At 43.8% G+C, this 18,813-nt stretch overlaps 1 protein-coding gene across 10 annotated transcripts in view; it reads left to right on the forward strand.

Annotated features, from left to right (window-relative positions):
* The window catches only part of AGAP1 (ArfGAP with GTPase domain, ankyrin repeat and PH domain 1), a 308,457-nt gene that overhangs the window by 243,562 nt on the left and 46,082 nt on the right, over window positions 1–18,813 (forward strand). For 5 of the 10 annotated variants that reach the window (XM_077785208.2, XM_085585530.1, XM_085585531.1 and 2 more), the window contains one exon: window positions 10,743–10,820. The exons of the other annotated variants lie outside the window; for them this stretch is intronic. In XM_077785208.2, the coding sequence (XP_077641334.2) occupies window positions 10,743–10,820 (78 nt within the window). The remainder of the gene's footprint in view (window positions 1–10,742; window positions 10,821–18,813) is intronic. 10 annotated transcript variants of the gene reach the window in all.

Genomic DNA, 18,813 nt, shown 5'->3' on the forward strand with positions numbered 1-18,813 from the left:
TCCAATGCCACATTATCACAAGTATCTTTCAAGAGCAAATACACTGAGTTAGACCTGAGATCACAAGAAGCACTAGTGAATGGGGATTTTTTTTCCTTGCTTCCCATGGTATCAGTCATCTTCATACTCCATCTGCATTTCTCCTGCTACTGGGAGTGCAGCCTGTAGGGTTTTTACCACTCCAGAGATCTTTTAAGCCTTCTGAAGAAAATTCTTGCTGCTTCTTCTTTATCAGGTCTTCTTATCCCCCTGTGCTGAATGTTCTCCTGTGTGCAAACTGAGCTCTTTCTATGGCCAGCCAGATTCATCTGCTGGGGCTTTGTGTTCTCTATCCAGGTTTAGATAAAATATTGGGAAGAAATCCTCCCTGTGAGAGTGGGGAGACCCTGGCACAGCCCAGAGCAGCTGTGGCTGCCCCTGGATCCCTGGCAGTGTCCAAAACCAGGTTGGACACTGGGGCTTGGAGCAGCCTGGGACAGTGGAAGGTGTCCGTCCCTGCCCATGGCAGGAGGTGGCATGACTTTTATGATTTGTGGTTTTTATGATTTATGATTTTTATGAACGTGGAAATGATATTTTGAACGAGAACAATGGCAGATTTTGGGTGCAAAGCTGAAAAGTAATCCGAGAGAATAATGCAGACTCCTGGCAGCTCAGCACTCTGAGGGGTTTGCTGCTTTTGAAGGTGTGGCTTGATAAAAGAGGTTTGACTGCTATAGGGAGCAGGATGCTGCTGATAAAGCCAGTGTGATAAAGCTGCTGTTGATGTGCTGCTTGTAAATTTTAAACTCCATTCATTTCTCAAGGCGGGGGGAACTCTGGCCTATTCTGCCTCAAAAGCAGCCTCATCCCTCTCTCCCAGCTGAGGGCAAGGTGGGATTTGCAGTGCACAGAGATATTACACTGCAACATAACAGCCTTGACAGCTGTGGGTGATGCTGCAGGTCAGCTTTGGCCATCACGAAAAATCCTTGAAGGATCTGGAGCCTCCTGATGAAAACATTGAGGATTTCATCTCTGCGCTGGAGGAGCGAGGCCAATGTCCTGAGCTGCCCCTTCCTGCTTTTCTAGGACACTCCTCTTCCCAGCCAAGCTCTTCCTGCCCCAGCCACCACCAAAAAATTAAAATCCACTGGGTGAATTGATCGGGGGCTCAGCCTTGATGCAATGCCAGCATTCAGTCCCTCACACCAGCGTGGCTGCATTGTTAGCTGGACCTGATTATCTGGATGCTCCAGCAGGAGCTGCCACATCCGAGTTGGAGGTGTGTGGAGATTAACTGGTGTCTGTCCAACCATTTGTCACACAAATAACGGTGCCAGTGTACTGAAATACTATAAATCATTTTTTTCCAGGATTGAAACCTTTTATCAGTTGTGTCACTTCCATTACTCAATAAGCGATCAGTAACAGGCGTTGTGGTTGAGCCAGTTAGTAGTTAACAACTCAGAGCTGTGGCTTGTGAGGGAGCCTGTGACACCAGCAGCTGATATAAATTCAGGATTTAATATTTATCTTTAATATTTATCTGAGTTCTTAACCAGGGTTTTGCTGGAAAGGTGAAAGGCAGCACAACTTTGGCACAAGTCTCTTAATTCCTGGCTTGGTCCCGTGGTGGTGTTTGTGTAGGCCCTGCATAATGTTCAAAATATCCAAATAGCAAATCCCATCCTCTTTTTCTCAACTTCGTTCCAGAGCTAACCACAGCAGCTCCCCAGGGATTTCCAGCAACCACAGCTTTGGAAAAAAAGTCAAAGTACAGAAGTCAAATTACAGGGATGAGAACCTCTGTGTAAGAGCAGCCACAACCCTGAGTTGGATGGATTTGTGCAAAGATCTGGGCAGATGCTGGGTAATAGCAAATCACAAGCATCTTCAGCTTCATGGTTTTTACATTATTCACTGGTATTATGCAAATTAACATCAAATCTGAGGAGCCCCACCCAAGACAGCCATAGGTGATAGAAACTTCCTGTGGATGATGCCCTTGGAAATGCAATCTATGGAGAGGAGACAAAATGTTGTCTCTGCCCTTGGAAAGAATTTTTCTATTCCCACTGAATGTCTTAGTGCCTAATTTCTCCCTAATAAGAGGGCTGAGTTAAGACTCCTTCCCCAAAGAGGTTGAGACCTGTGCAGTAAACACTGCTTGAGCAGTGAGTTTAGGAAGATAAACTGAAAGTTTGTAAACACCTTTTGAGAATTCCTTGCTGCTTTGTCCCATTGCTGGGACATTGCTTTGTCCCATTCGAGGTGGCTGTTTAATTGTGCAGGCTCTGAGAAGTTCTGAAATGCAAATTAATAGATTTATCCCAAAATGGTTTGGTTTGGTTTGGTTTGGTTTGGTTTGGTTTGGTTTGGTTTGGTTTGGTCTGGAAGGGACTTCAAAGCCCATCCTATTCCACCCCCTGCCATGGGCAGGGACACCTTCCACCATCCCAGACTGCTCCCAGCCCCAGTGTCCAGCCTGGCCTTGGACACTGTCAGGGATCCAGGGGCAGCCACAGCTGCTCTGGGCACCCTGTGCCAGGGCCCTCACCCTCCCAGAGAACAATTCCTTCCCAATATCCCAATTTCCCTCTGGTGGTTTCAAACCATTCCCTCATGTCCTGTCCTATCTCCTGCTAACACAGCTAAGTCTGTGGGTGTTGTGGGTGCACTCCTGGGTAGGAACTTCTGCCAAACTCAGAGTTCCAGTGAGCCCTCCATGCTCAGATTGTCCTCTTTGTACTGAAGGACCCAACGTCTGCAGATCTGTGTTTTCCAAATTAGCCAAGGCAAGGAAATGGAAGTCTCCTGCTCTGTCACTGCAGGGTGATTTAGAAGCTCAGGAAAAAAGGGAGAGGATCAGAAGGTTTTTTCCAGCTTAAATGATTCCCTTGTCTTAGCATGATAATTCAGGTTTATAGAGAAATAATCAAACACTGGCAGGTTGGCTTCTGCTCATTTTCACAAGTGGTGGAAAGTCACAAAGAACTCAAGTTTATGTTAGATATACACAAATTTGGGGTTTGTGTATTGTTGTGTACCTCAGTTTTTATTTACCTAGTGTGAACCTTTTGCAGTAGGGTGGATGATGTGGATTAAAGGTGAGCAAAATGGGAGGTGGTAACAGTAATTCTGGTTTCTTTTCGGTAGTTTACATTTCAGAGTAAGTCAGAGCTGGAATATCAAAGTGACACTGATGCCTAACCAGGGCATTGGGAAAATCAAATTCTTCATCACTTGTATCTACAAAAAATCTCCAGGAAATGAGAGGTGGGTTGTTTCCCCAAATTCTGCTTCCTCTTCAGCCTTTTTTTCCTGCTGCTTCCAAGAGCTCTGAGAGGGCTTGAGTGAAGGTGCATTTTTGTGTCACAGAATTGTTCTTGCAGGGAGCTTGCACGGGGAGACCCTTCCAACCCCAGCCACTCCAGGACAGTGGAAGCTTTGCCAGGAGGGCTCTGAAAGCCCAGGTGGTTTTGATGTCCCAGCAGGCAGGGTTTGTTGTCACAGGTGCCACAGGTGTAGTGTCCCCTTTGATCCTGGAGCCCTCCAAGGTGCAGAGCTGGGAGGGGCAGCTCCACCACCATGTCTGGTTGCCAATGCCACCCCAGTGCTGGTGTCACCTGAGCTCCCATGATCCTGGTGACAAGCATGACACTGACCCCAGGATCAAGACAACTGGGTAGAAATGTGGATATCTTTGAAATTCCAGAGGGTCCAATATCTTGCATCAGACGGAACAGGCTGCCCAGGGGAGTGGTGGAGTCACCATCCCTGGAAGAGCTCAAAAAATGAATATTTGTGGCACTCTGCTGTTGGGCTTTGTGACATTTAGTCAAATGTTGGACTTGATCATCTTGGACGTCTTTTCCAACCTTTGTGATTCTGTGAAATCTAGCTATGTAGCAAAAAAAGAGGGAATTTAGTACAAGAAAAAAAAAAGTGTAATCGAAATTCATATTTAGAGTTGAGGCTCAGATGTAATGGCACAAACTGCTCTGTTATGAATCAAAAATAAGCCAAGGTGCACTGTATGCTCCTGGATAGCTCTGGTAATTATGGCCTGGTGATTACATGTTACTCCAGTCATATTTCCAGTTGTAAAAAACATGAGAAAAGCAATGGAATGGAGTCAGAAGCTCTGCTTGCCCACTGCTTCACTCACCTGGAGTAAATTAATAAAGATTCCTTTCAATAAAAATATTAAAATGCATTTAAGACAGATTTTCAATAAGCACATTTGCAGTGGGGGGTGTTTTACATTTGAATTACTAGAGTAGGGCAGCTGGGGTTTACAGAAAACTGTCATGTAGCATTAAAAGTGAAAGCAAAAAAAATCAATTATGATCTTGACAAATCCCATTTTGTCAGGGAAATGTTTTCGTTTCCTCTGCATGAAAACATCTTATGGTCATTTTGTGGGGTTTTTTTTAGTCCAGATGTGTACAAAAAAAAGCAGTGACAAACTGATTCCCTTAATTCCATAATAGCTCAGCTGGCCTGGTGAAGTCACCCAAAATTGGAGGAGCTAACCTTGGGAATGGGTGGCTGGAATGCTCCCAGCTTGTTTTGCAGAGCTGGAGCTGGGGGTCTGCTGATCACAGCCAAGCCATTCCAGCCTGTTACATAGCAGGAGTCAGAGTCATTAAATAATTATACCTTTGATTAGCTGCTTTAACTGTTCATTGCCTTTGAAATATGATAGTATAATTTAAAGCTTTTATTAAAAGACAATTTTTCTAGGTGGTTGAAAAGGATTTTTTTTTGTGTGTGTGTAGAAAAGAGCCATAATTTTCTGCTTCAGATAATGAAAAACTGAGAAAAATGTTTCCAATTACCATTTCCTTTTTGTCAATTGGAATCTTGTATGTTTATAGTGTATTGGAAAGGCACTGAAATCATTGAGTGGGTCCTTAACCTACTGCAGAAGTTGGGATGGAGAAATATTGCAAGGAGGCGGGGGGGAAATAACTAAAAACATTTTTTAGAAATGTTTAATTAAAGTAACTTTTTTTTCCCTGTCACCAGCAGAAGTATGAATGTGTTTTCATTTTTTTCCCCCTTCATTTGAAATGTTCAAAGCTGAAGAGAAGCCAAACGTAATTAACTATTAATATGATTTGAAGTATTACTTTTAGAGTTTTTTGTGGGTTTAAAATAGAGGATGGGAAAGGATTTCAGTTGCAGAAGAAAGAGTTGGGATTTTGTACCATACAGTTTGAGTTGTATTTGGGGAAATTTCAGTAACTCAGCACTTTTATTAATTTACTTTACATCAGCTTGTTTTTTCTGAGTGTTCTGCAGTACAAAAAGGGTATATTCAGGCCTGTTGCCATATGAAATATTTTCTGTCTCCCCCCCTTTTTTTTTTTTTAATTTTGGGACACAGTAATAATCCCTTCTTCTCCAGACAGAAATGTTGGGAAAATTCAGGGTCACATTCAGGTGTTTAAAGATGGTTCCTAGTGGAAAATCTGGTTTAATAAATAGAAAAATAGTGAACGTACTTCTCATCCCTTGCCATGGCAGGGGCTGGAATCAGATTGTCTTTAAGGTCCCATCCAGCCCAAACCATTTTACGAGCCTGTTTGGTATAAGATCCATGCATTTTGTGACATTTTTTTATTTTAAAATTTCGTGTTGGACAGATCTTGAAATACAATGTATCCAGTTGATTTTACTTAGATATACATATTTATGTATAGATCTATATTAGGTAGGCCTGGGGTTTGTTTTGGGGGTTTTCTAACCCTTTTTTGAGGAATTTTTGTCATTTCTGCTTTCACATAGGATAAGACAGTGCCAAGCCCCTTCACAGTCACAGAGACAAATTTGCACGATCTGAGAATGTCCTGAGCTGCCTCCCAGTGAAATCATTTCAATCCTCTGACCAGAGAATGGGGTCTTGTTGGACAAGTTGCTAACCCAGAAGGGAGGAAACTCCCCACTGATGTAACCCCACGTGGTGCAGGAGAACTCGAGGGAGAGCAGGGAGAGGGCTGAAGTTTATCCCTAAATATTCAGCTTTGCCTCCCATCTGCCTCTTATTGTGGGAAGCCAGCACACCCCTCTGGCTGCCTTGGCTGTCTCCAGACCCTGGCAGGGGGCTCGGAGCCCTTGGCACAAAGTCAAAAACACCTGTGGCTTCGATTTTAGCCCGTGGAAAAAACTGCCAACTGTGTGTGAAGATTTACAGGTCACAAGAGTTTGAGTTAATGTAACACAGGGTGAAAAAGTAGAATTATGGGTTTTTTTAAAATGGGGTTCAGGAGGTAAGATGGAGGAATTTGGGTGTGTCTTGTCCTTCTCCTTCTTGTCCTCCATCTTTCTCTGTGATGGTGACACTTTTTATTGGTTTAGAGTAGAGACGCACACTCTGACATAGGTGATGGGTATTGGGAATTAATCATAAAGTACATGTAGTTCTTAGTATAAAATGTAAACAACGCCCCAGAGGGCAGGTAGAATGCAGTGATCCAACTTGCTAGACAGAGCTCAGGAGGTCAGAGAAAGAATGTTATAGATAAGAGAAAATAAACAACCTTGAGAAGCAAAACCAACGCATCTGAACTTCTTCTTTGGCCGCGGGGCTGGGAGGAAAAGACTTTTTACGATCTTGGAGTCATCTTGACCACAGAACCCCGGGATCTTACAAAGCCATTTTCCTGGGCAGGTGTCACCTGGAGAAGCTGCCCTGGGCTGGGCTGTGGGAGGAGGATTTTCCTCAGCCTCCTCCCCAGTGTTCAGTCCCTGCACAGCCCGAGCAGAGCAGCGCTACGGGTGCTGCTGGTTTGATCCCTGGCACTGGGCACTGGGAAGATGCTCTGGGAAGCACACGACACGCCAGCCCCCTTCCCCCAGCCTCGGTGCAGAGATCCTATTATTTCTGATAATTGATGCTGAGGGCTGTGGCGTGCCTCATTTAATCAGCACTGCTCAGCACACTCCAGGGATGTAATTCATGTAATTCCACCTCCAACATGGCTGGCCAGGCTCGGACACACAGCCGAGCGGCCACGGCAGTTTTTAATCAGCTGTCTGAGGAGTATTTATCTAATCAGCCAAGAACTCTGTCACAGCCAGACCAGAGGTGACATTAGCACATCTGGAATGCCTCGCTGTAGCACTGTGGGGAGGTGATCAGGGTTTGACTGTGCATGTGAACGCTCTGCCAGGAATAAAAGCGTGTTTCTGCTTATCAGAATGGAAAAAGAACTGAATTGGAGCATGTTGGAAAGGGTTAACGCAGGGTTTTGTTGACTGTTATATCCTGAGCATCCTTAGAGAAGTTCCCAGGTAATAAACAGATGTGTCCTCAGATCACACGTGGGTTTAAACCCTTCCTACAAACCCCTCCTGCTTTTGGAAACAATGCTACTTGATGATGGTGGTAGTAAACATATTTACTGCAGAACCTGACTAATCAAAACCGGGCAGGACAAGCAGCTGCATTAGCAGAGAATAAATAGCAGCCCCATTAAAGAAGGCAAACACAGAAATTCTGTCTGCTCACAGCTGTAAAGTTATTGCCTGAGCAAATACAAAGAGAGGTGCTAATTGGGAGTGATTAAGTTTAATTGATTCCCAGTTCCTCCATATCTTAACAAAAGGCTGTCCTGAAGCCTGCTTTCCTCCTTCCTGTACCAACATAGCTCTTCTCTGAGATGTGCTGGTGTAAAAGCTGCTTCTGCACCAGTGGGGACAGCCCAGCTCAGAGGCACCAGCAAAGGGATGAGCTGTGTCCCCTGATCCTGCTGGATGTCCTGCTGCAGCTGCCACCACCACCACAGGGACAAGGACAACTTCTCCACTGAAAGGGTGCTCAGGCATCAGAACAGCCTGCCTGGAGCAGTGGTGGAGTCACCATCCCTGGAGTGTTCAAAATGTGGGTAAATGTGGCACTTTGTGGTGTGGTGCAGTGGCCGTGGAGGTGTTTTATCAGATGTTGGGCCTGATCTTGATGGGGCAGCCACAGCTTCCCTGGATCCTCAATATCCCAGGACCTATACTGTTTGCCACTTCAGTAAAAGTTAAATTAAATGCTGTGGAGTTGTTAACTTCATTCCAGATGTTTGAGGTTTGAGAAAGTTTGTCTGGTTTTCTTTTTCCTGGAATCTTTAGTTAGAAGCACCTTTTGGTGGCACTTTAGGAAGAAAGCACACTTCCAGAAGTTACTTCAAAAATCAGTCTGCCTTAAAGATTTTCTTTTTTTTTGGGGGGGGGGGGGGGGGGAGTTTTTCTGTTAGATCATTAAGTATTTCTTACAGCATTTTATTGATAACCAGTTGGGGTTTCTTTGATTAAGCTTAAATGTGATATATACTTAATCAAAGAAACCCCAACTGGTTTCCAACCCCAACCTCAATCATATATATATATGTATGATATAGAAAATAAATTTGGATAATAGCCATAGATATCAATATATAGATAGATAGATTATATGGATGATATAGATTTAGATAGATATAGATATCTCTGGAGCTGGCAACAAGAGCTTTTGTTGGGTTTACTCTGGGGACCAGGAAGTGAATCCAGACCAGACAAACTGAATATGCTGGGAAATAATTTCAAGACAAAGCAGGCAGATAATGACCTGCAGGGCCTGTTCCAGCCTGCTTGTGGGTAACAGCAGTGTGTAGTTCCAGGAGCAGGCAGGGTAGGATGGCTCTGCTCTCCCTGGCACATCAATCACCCTGCAGAGGTTTTGCTTGGCAGTGTCCAAACTCTTATTGAATGCTTAAAGGCAGGAGAGCACCTGGAGGAAGCAGGCAGGAGCTGAATCGATGCCAAAGGATGCATGTGGATGTATCAGGGCCTCAGCATCTCTGTGGGAAAAGTCCATTTGTTTAAAGGGAAGGGAAAGGCCCCTGACACTTAACACATTAAAATGGATTATTTCATCAATAGGTTAATAGAAAAGCAGGCTGCAGGTTCACTCCTGCACGCAAAACGCGCCATTAAAGTGTGAAAAATGGGAAAGGCACTGGGAAAGGGTCTCTGTGCACTGGAGACCATCTTCCCTTTCAAAGGGGTGCCAAACCTCGATTTTGCCTATTTATATGTAAATGTTTCAGAGGGAAAACAAGTTTTTCTGCAGGGCAATTGTGCCTCTCTAGTGCAGAGACTTTTTAAACAGGACTTTAAATGAGGGTTTTTCCAGCTTGAAGGATGCACCCAAAGGAAAGGCTTTTAGATTTGATGATGTCACTCAGAACACTCAGTCCTCCTTTTCAGTATGGAGCATTAAAGCCTGCAGATGGCTTTATTCAAATCATACCTGGCTTAACAGTCAGGGGTGTTCAGGCAGTGCTCTTCCAGCTTTAATTCTTCAGCTGAAAATGGAGCTTCTTGTTACAGCCTGGAGTGACTTCTTGTCACTGTTCCTTTTCCCTGTGGGCAGCTGTTTGGTCTGAGTTCTGTGGGACATTACAGAAAGAAATTTTGAAGGAAATTTTTAAAATTAGTGTATCCTGGTACTGCCTGTGTTGTGGGGTGTGGATGACATCCTAAAGAGTGAGGGACATCTGTGGTGGGAGGGAGAAGGGTCTGAGGTCCCTTAGATAACTTTTGAGTGCAACCATCAACTCGGCTCCATCCTGTTCACCATTAGATCCTGACCCACATCCAAATGCCATTTGCACACTTCCAGACATGGGAATTCCAGCAGTTCCCTGTTCTTCCAGTGGCTCTTGGGTGTCCTGATCTACTCGGATGTTTCAGCTGGTTCCTGTGTGAGGAAGCCCAGCCTAAGCAAAGTGTCTTAAAGATTCTAAAGAAGGTGAAAATGTGCTCTCCCCTAATGAGCCTGGGAGCAGAGTGCTTTTCAGCCAGATTTTCTGCTAATTGTGAAGCAGCAGCTCAGAGGATCTCAAAGTTTGGGTCAATTCTAATAAAACAAGGGTGTTGCTATTCTCTGTAAAGAACAGAGGGTGTTGTTTTTTTTTCTTCCTTTCCAAATAAGCACTTCGATTTTGCAGTGAGGGAGGAATTTTGGAGCAGCCTAAGATAGTGAAAAGTATCCCTGCCCATGGCAGAGGGTGGAACAAGATGGGCTTTGAGGTCCCTTCCAACCCAAACCATTCTGGGATTTTATGATTCTACTTCCTTTGAGCTCAGTGCTACAAAGAACATTTGTTGGGATGAGGATTTAAGGTCATTACATCATCACCTCAGTTTCTAAAGGGGATGATGTAAAAAGGAGGTTTAATGGTGAACTCTGGGCACCAAGTGATCCCCACAGGCTTTTGCAGGAAAAGGAGCTCTTGTCTGGCTGTGTTTTGTCGTGAAGTAAATCTCATTTTACAGTAGCTGTTTTGTCCAGTCCTGTATCTTCTGCAAAAATACTTACTGTCTTTTTTTCTTTTTTTTTTTTTTTATATATTTTTTTAACTTCTACTGGTCTGCTTTGTCTATTCCAATAGCAGATCCATTTAATCTTCTCAAATTGTGTCATGTTGTGGTGACTGAAAGAAGAATCACTCTGAATATGAGGCTTTCCACATTGAAAATTGAAATTCCACATTGAATTGGCCATGGATTGCAGGGGCTGAGTGGTCCTTGTGTGCATTTTCTGTGTGTAGCTCTTCATGTGTGAACAGGCTTGTGCTTGTATTTTACTTCACATGCTTTTTGATGTTTCTTTTCTCCCCTTTTTCATTGAAAAAAAAAATTTCTTCTTTCCCCTTCTTTTTTCTTTATTTTTATTCTCTTTTTTTTTTTTTCTCCTCTCTTCCCCTCCTGCTCTCTGGACGCAGCCAAACGCAAAGCTTGGAAACTAAACCGTGTTGGTAGCCTGCGAAATATTTACAGCAGCAGCAGCACCAACACCGAAGGTAACGAACCCACCCGTCCCACACAAACACCTCCTCTTTCCCCCCCTTTTTTTAACCCACTCCTCCAGAATTTTGCCCTCCTTGCCTCTCTCCCTTTCCCCCTGGAAATGAGATTTGCCCCAAGCATGCGTGTTTGTTTCCACCCCGTGTTTGCAGAGTCATTCCGCTTGGTCTTTTCATCTTTCTGTTCGTGCCTTTTATTTTGCCATTCATGTTCCTTTCAGCTTACTTAAATTTTGACCTTTCCCTCTAGTCGTGGAGTAGTGATGTTTAAATTACTTCAGGAACCCATTTTCTCATTTTATTTATTTTTTTTTAAGAGATACATATATATTTTTTCCCTTTCTCCATGTGGGCACTCAATGTAATATTTCCCAAGTTATTACGATTTTTAAAAGTGTTAGTATCAGGTGTAATGATCTGTAGCCAAATACAATAGTGTGCCATGACATTTAAGTAACAATCTTAATTTGTTTTGTGCAAGCCTTCTCCATAATGCTCTTTGCAGCTCTAATCCAGAGGCGAGACAGTGCCGGGTCATTTGCATGTGCTACTCTTGCTTGTAAATTCTGGATATTGTTGTATTTCTAAAGGTCACCCGGTGCCAAAGTTCACAAATTGACTTACATTGCTTTTTTTTCCCCCACCCAAGGCAGCCGTCATGCCTTTTGTATAATAGCACATGGAATTTTATGTATTTATTTCCCCCCCCCCCTCTCCGCCTTCAAACAACACAATTACAAACTTTTTTTTTTTACTATATATATTTTTTTATTATTATTACAAATGTCAAAGGTCAGAACGACTTGGAAACCAAGCAAGGAGGAGGGAGGGAATAAAAAACCCACCAGCACCATCTCCAGCAGCACGGAAGAGGGATGGTGTAAGGAATAGGGGAATGCAAAATAGGTCACAACTCAGTAATCTCGCTATAAGGGAGGGGGATTTTTTTTTTCTCTTCACTTAAGTGCAAACCAAATGGGTCAAGTAATCGCAAGCGCATGCCCTAACACTAATTGACTTATTTTGGAATGATTATAACTGTAATATTTTTCTTAATGTCACTGTTTTCTGGGCTGTTGATTTTAGTGATTGCCAAGCGGTGGCATTAAATCTCTTGTAAATTTTAAATTGCATGCTATTTCTGTAAACAAGTCCCTCTGTTCACATCCTGATCATTAACCTTTGGTGATTTATATCACCGTCCTTTTTTTTGCACAATTACAGCCCAGGCTGCTGGCTCTCCCTGCCAAAGTGTGCACAGGAAACAAAAGTGGGGTTTTATTCCACCTTGTTAAGGCAGCTTTTTTTTTTTTTAAATTTATAATTCATAATTTTATTTCATTTCTCAGCCTAAATGTAAAATTATTGCCTTTCAGAACTGCTAAATTGGCTGGTTTGATCCTTTCATTGTCTTTTCAAATATGAAGTGCAAAATATGAAAAGATAGAGAGTTGCTGTCAAATATTCATAAGTCTTGGGGTTGTCTTTTTTCCACAAAGACACTTTAATAATTTTCAATTTTCTATTTGTTGTTTATACCTCCCAGCCCCATTTTACCTCTGATCAGGTATATTTGTTGCTACAGGTTTAGTGCTTGAGAAGCTTGTGAATTTTTATTTACCTGTTCATAAACTGCAGAGGACCAAATACACAGAATTCCCTTGCATTTTACAGATCAAGTTTTTGTAGGGCCTGTCTAATTTGAGGAATCTTTTATCTTACTGATCAAACTAAGATGCCTTGGTATGGAAACACAGTGCTGTTGGCCATGGCCCAAAAAGTTTTGAGACACAGCATCAAAATGAAATTCTAAAATAGGGCAAATGTACCATTTTTGGATGTTTTATCCCCCTGAAAGCTGGAGGTTCAATGTTCTTAGCTGTGAGCTGATACCGTGAGCCTTTGTGTGAGAGCTGGAATGGTGAGACATGCAAATGTGGAGTTAATGAGCATTGTAAGTATTAAAAACCACATGTTTAGATAATTATGCCTTCAAAAAAGAGAACGATGATGGGAAATGACAGTCCAGAATAACAAATCTGCTTTGGTCCTTGGCACACGCTTGCTCAGTGGCACTCACCCCTATTTACACACCAAAAAAAATTTCCCTCAGGTTCAGCCCTGGTTTGAAAAGCTCTCCAATCATTTTTAACTCCCTCCTGGTGTTTTTAGGTGTTCTGGGTGAGCTGCCAGGTGGGCAGATCTCAGCTCTAGCTGGGAGAAAGTGCAGCCCAGGTGCTGCAGATGTGCTCTGTGTAGGTGATGGTGGTGCCTTTTTGGGCTGCCTAAAAACAGAGGCCAGGCAAAAATAAGGGAATAAAAGCAGTTATATGTATTGAAGGGCCTTCAAGTACATTTTTGGGCAGACAAAGCCCCCCTCAAGGGCTACACCCAAAAAATGGATGATGGGTTTTCACACTTTTATAAGTTTGGTGCATTTGCATATTGGGGGTTCATCTTGCCACCTCCAGGGATGAGGACTCCAATCCCTGAGCACCTTTTCCATGGGGAAATTCCTGCTGCTGTCCACCCTGAGCCTGCCCTGGCCCAGCCTGAGGCCGTTCCCTCTCCTCCTGTCCCTGTTCCTGGAGCAGAGCCCGACCCCTTCCTTGCCCGAAATTGCAGAGTTACCTCCTTCATCAGATCTGTCTTATTACAAGAAATCTTACTTTCATTTGTTTTAGAGCTTGCCTAAACTCTTTAGTTGTCAGATTTTGTGTAGTTTTCCATAGGAAGCCAAATGAGAAAGTCCCACATGCTCCCTGTTGCAGACAGCCAGGCTTGAAGCAATCTTTTGGTTCTTTAGGGGGGAAAATAGGCTGTAGCAGTGAGTTTTGCTTAAAACAAACCCCACTCTGGTCTTAAGGGTACCTGTTATCATGGCAGTATTATTAAAATACAGAATAATTTCCCCTATACCAACAGATTTCAGGCTAGGTTGGACAGGGCTTGGAACAACCTGGGATAGTGGAAAGTGTCCTGTGGCAGGGGCTGGAACTGGATGAGCTTTATGGTCCCTTCCAGCCCAAACCATCCTTGGATTCTATGACTTTGCAGCACAACAGGAAGGATTATCTTTAAGGAATTAAAAACCTGTACTCTGCATGCATAAAGATATTAAATCCTGATTTTTCCCCCTCCTCACCACTGCATGTATGATTTTGGTTGGATTTTCTGGGCACTGAGGGAGAACTTTTTTGTTTGGATTTCACCCAAGCTGCCTTCGGTTCCGAAGCGTGGTGCTGTGCCTGTGCAGGCAGTTACATCCTGTCTGTCTAAACTGAATTTTAAAAAATTTTTCAACTTGAGTTGTCTTGGCACCCAAATGAAACATCGAGCCCACGAGGCAGAGGGCTTCAGTGCCTTCAGCCTTTTGGCACCACTCAGAGACATGGATCTAAAGCAGAATAAAACTCTTCCAGTGGAACACAACCTTTACCAAGAGCTGTGGGCAAGTGCCAGCAGAGCTCCTCTGTCCTGATGGGGTTGATTTTCAAAACTAATTAGATTCAGACACCGGGTTTGGAAAGGGGAGAGAAGTATTAGCATGGCCATGCCCAGTGGGACATGGCACAAATATTTCCTTAATTGAGGTTGCTAATAAACATACTTACCATCCAAGTGAGGGGGATAATTCTCACCGAGTGGCAAAGGTAACGCGACCTAACACGTGTGGGACGTAAATAACACAATTGTTGTAAACAAATTGCAGTTGTAAACAACTCCTGTTGCCTCCCAGGGCACCCCAGCAGCTCTTCCCTCTCCTCCTTTTGAAAGGATGAAGGGTTATGGTGCTTGAGCAGAAGAGATTTTCAGGAGAGGGAGGAGGAGGCGATGAAAAAGGAGCTTAAATAGGTCTGGATGTTACATGAGGCAGGCTTGGCTGGGATTCAGGCTGTAACCTCAGCCCTTGGAGGTGCTTCAGGAGCATTTGAAACATGCTTCAAGGGGGTTTTGGTGCTGCTCTTGACTTCTTCTTCCTGGGAAGTGTTTCCTGTGTGAGTGGCACCACCCTCCAGATGTGCATGAGGAGTTACTGTTAATTAGCAGCAGCACCAGCATCCTCTGATATCAGACAGCTGTGTTGGGCAGAGATACAAATGCACAGCCTGCTTGGCCTGGAAGCCAGAAAATCCACTCTTCTTCTGGCAAAATATTCATAAAGGCCTCTTAGAAATGCCTTCATATTTATTTATTTAAAAGCCAGCTTTCAGGATGGGTGTGATTTCTGCACAGCAGAAAGGAACCCTTGCCTCCCGTTGACTTGCCTTGCTGAAAGGTTGGACCAGGTGATCCTTGAGGTCCCTCCCAACCTGATCTTCTATGACTTTGTGACTTGGAATTGTGCCCATCACTGGTGTAAGGTGTCAGTGGTTATTTATGCAGTTTTTAATATTGAGAGTAAAATAGGAGGGGAGTGTAAATGGAGACCAAGCTGATTTGTGCACATTATTTAGAACCACTCCTGTGAGATACCAGGAGGTGAGTGCTTCTGGACATGTGTTTTCCCTGCATTCCATATGCTCAAAATGGAGTTTTCTGGAACAAGTTATGGACTAATTGTATCCTGTGGTAATTTTCAGTGTGGTTTTCTAAACCTGATCTCAGTCCCACATCACAAACACATGGGTAGGGGAAGGCAGGGAGGCCATACCCTGAACGTTTGTTTTTTCTTCCACAATCCATTGCTCCTAAGAAATTTTATCTCTTTGTTTTCCAGAAGTGGGTGGGCTGTGGCAGTGTCTGGTTTTTGGCAGAGCAAAATAAATGTGAACTTGGGTTAAATGCAGTTGACTGTGGAAAGATGATGGTGAGAAGTGTCCCTGGAATCCCAGAATGATGTGTGTTGGAAGGGACCTTAAAGCCCATCCCATTTCACCCTTGCCATGGTCAGGGACACCTTCCACTCTCCCAGGTTGCTCCAAGCCTCATCCAATCTGGCCTGGAACATTTCCAAGGATAGGGCAGCCACAGCTGGGTACCCTAAAATTCACTGATTCCATGCCTGCTTCCACTGAAAGAAAAAACCTCTTGAGCTTTTCCTTCCATATCACCAGAGTCTCACACTTTTGGCTCATTTCCCATCCCAGCCACCCTTCCCTCTTTAAAAAAAAAAAAAAAAAAAAAAAAAGGCAAACAAACAACAACAGCATTTTAGACATCTCCTGTTGATAATAACTTCCAAATGGAAGTCAGTGGCAGCTGGTTCTTCACACTTTAACCCTTCCTCTGCTGCCCTTACAGGAAATAATTGATGACTGATTGGCCCATTAACCTTTTTTTCTTTTTTAAAAAAAAAAGTTTGACAGCCTGGACTTGTGTAATGAGGAGGGATTCCTGGTGAAATCAGGCTGATGGCTGAGTTGCTTGCCCCTGAGGATGCAAAATTAGCCCCGTGGGACCTCGTCTGCATAGAAACTGGACACAATTAGTGTAATATCCGGTGTTATTAATGTAGTTTGGAGTAATTGGGCAGGTTGATTTCGACAGGTTGATGGTGCTAAAATACTATTATAGTGGACCTTTCCATGAATAACTGTTAAACATGGAAAACTGTTTAATAAAATTTTGTGATTGGGCTCACAGGGATTTAAAAAGCATGAGCTATAATCTGGCTGAAGAGTAAAAGTGAACAACTTCATCTTCCTGCCTGGATTTTCCTGTTCCTGTGTGCTGTGCTTAAGGACATACAGGAACAGGTTTGTTCCCTGTATTCTGAAGGAATTGCCCTGGGGGTGATATGGAGCAGGCACTGCTGCTTTGTTTCACAGTTGAGCTTGGGGGGGAAAAAAATATTGGTGTGTTTAAGCAGAAAAAATGAGGGAAGATGACTTCAACCAGCACAGCTTTTTGGGAAATAAATCTGAAGCTTCAGTGGAATTAGAATCATGGAATTATTAAGGTTAGAAAAGACCTACAAGATCATCAAGTGCAGCACTTAATCCAGCACTGCGACATTCACCACCAATCCATGTCCCCAAGTGTCACATTTACAAATCTTTTAAAGCCCTCCATGGATGGGTGCTCCAGACCTCCCTGGGCAGCCCCTTCAATCCCTGAGCCCCCTTTCCATGGGGAAATTCCTGCTGCTGTCCACCCTGGGCCTGCCCTGGCCCAGCCTGAGGCCGTTCCCTCTCCTCCTGTCCCTGTTCCCTGGAGGGAGCCCCGGCTGTCCCCTCCTGGCAGGAGCTGTGCAGAGCCACAGGGTCCCCCTGAGCCTCCTTTGCTCCAGGCTGAGCCCCTTCCCACCTCTGTTTTCTTCTCTTGACCTCAAAATACCCTTCCAGCCCCACCTGAAATGTGTTGCAGCTCTCCTGGGCTTGTTTCTCCTCAGTAAACCAGCTCCATGTGTGTGTGATCAGCATTATTAAAGAGGAGATCAGAGGAGTCAGTGATGCTGCAGAGACCTTAACTCTGTTGTCCTACAGGAGACAGTGCACAGGACCGAATGTAACTTCATTTATTGTGGAGTAGTTCCTTTTAGATCTTCCTCATGAAACCCTGAAAGCTCTGCTTGATAAACGAGGCTTTGGTGATGATTTATTCATGGCCTTTTGGGTAATGTTTCTCCCTGTTTGTTTGGAACACCGTGTTGCTAAAGTGGAACACTTGTAGCTGTGCATCATTCATCTTTGACCCAGGTGAATGACACAGAGCTGTGTCAGGGGGGTTTAGGTGGGATATCAGGAAAAGGTTCTTCTCCCAGAGGGTGCTGGCACTGCCCAGGCTCCCCAGGGAATGGGCACAGCCCCAGGCTGACAGAGCTCCAGGAGGGTTTGGACAATGCTCCCAGGGATGCCCAGGGTGGGCTTGTTGGGTGTCTGTGTAGGGATAAGGGCTGGAATTAATCCTTCTGGATCCCTTCCAACTCTGGACATTCCATGATTTCTTTTCCCACTTACCCCATGCACTGTTTTCCAGTAAAACTTCTGCTTCAGATACCTTCCTGCACCTGAAAATGACACTCAGCTCCACGTTTATCCCTACCTCAAATGCCAAGTCACCTCCTGCTGCTTTTGAGGCATCCTTACAGCAGTGCAGGCACTGGCCCTGCTGACATGGAGTTTATCCAAGAAAACTTCTTGTCTCAAAGCTTGGGAACACAGCTGCCAGCGGGCAGCAGTGCTGTCCTTAAATCTGGTGCTGGATTTGTCCCTGATCTTTGCATGTTTATGGATGATGAGGGAACACAGTAGTGTCATGGCTCTGAATATATAATAAGTCATTATAGGACAAAATGTTCTTTCTGAAGCTCATTATGGCTGATGTTCACCAGAATTTTGTGCTGTATTATTCTTTTCCTTTCATGCTTCATGCCAGCCTGTCCCAATTGCACTTACTTTCAGCTTCCTTGATTTTTTTAATTTGGCATTGCTTTCCCATGTGTAGGTGGGGTGTGTGTCCATTTATCTCCGTTCTGCTGGTATTTCCATGTGCTGCTCCTCTGGCCTGAATACTTGTCCTTCTCCTCCAGTAGCCCTAAGGATATTTCACTGACCCTCCCTCCTGGCTTCTCAGATCATTTTCTCATCTCCCATGTCAGACGTGGATGTTGAATAGGTTGAACTGATTTTAATCCTGTATTATAGCCCAGTAATGATTATTATTCTCCCAGTATTTATGCTGTAGAGGAGAAAATGTCCACATCTGATTTAATATATCTGTGCTTGTAAAAACTGCTTGAAAGATGAGGATAAATTGTTACATTTTCTGTATTGTCAGCTCTTTGTGGTCCATTCATCTTTTATTTTGTGGCACCCTTTGATTTTTACATTATGCAGCTTTTAACACCTGAATTTTAAATCTAAATGATGCTTGTTGGCCACTTTATATTTGATTAAGGTACAGACTCAATTCCAAGCTCACAAACACAGGGACTGAGTATTTACTCAAACCAGTGCTTTATCTGCATAGCATTTGGAGAGAAAAAAACAGAGGATCCTGATTCTTTCCTGGTGCGCTGTGCAGGGCAGGATCCAGCCTCAAGCCT

The sequence above is a fragment of the Lonchura striata genome, chromosome 7 (genome assembly GCF_050655825.1).
Source record: "Lonchura striata isolate lonStrDom1 chromosome 7, ASM5065582v1, whole genome shotgun sequence".
Taxonomy (NCBI): Eukaryota; Metazoa; Chordata; class Aves; order Passeriformes; family Estrildidae; genus Lonchura; species Lonchura striata.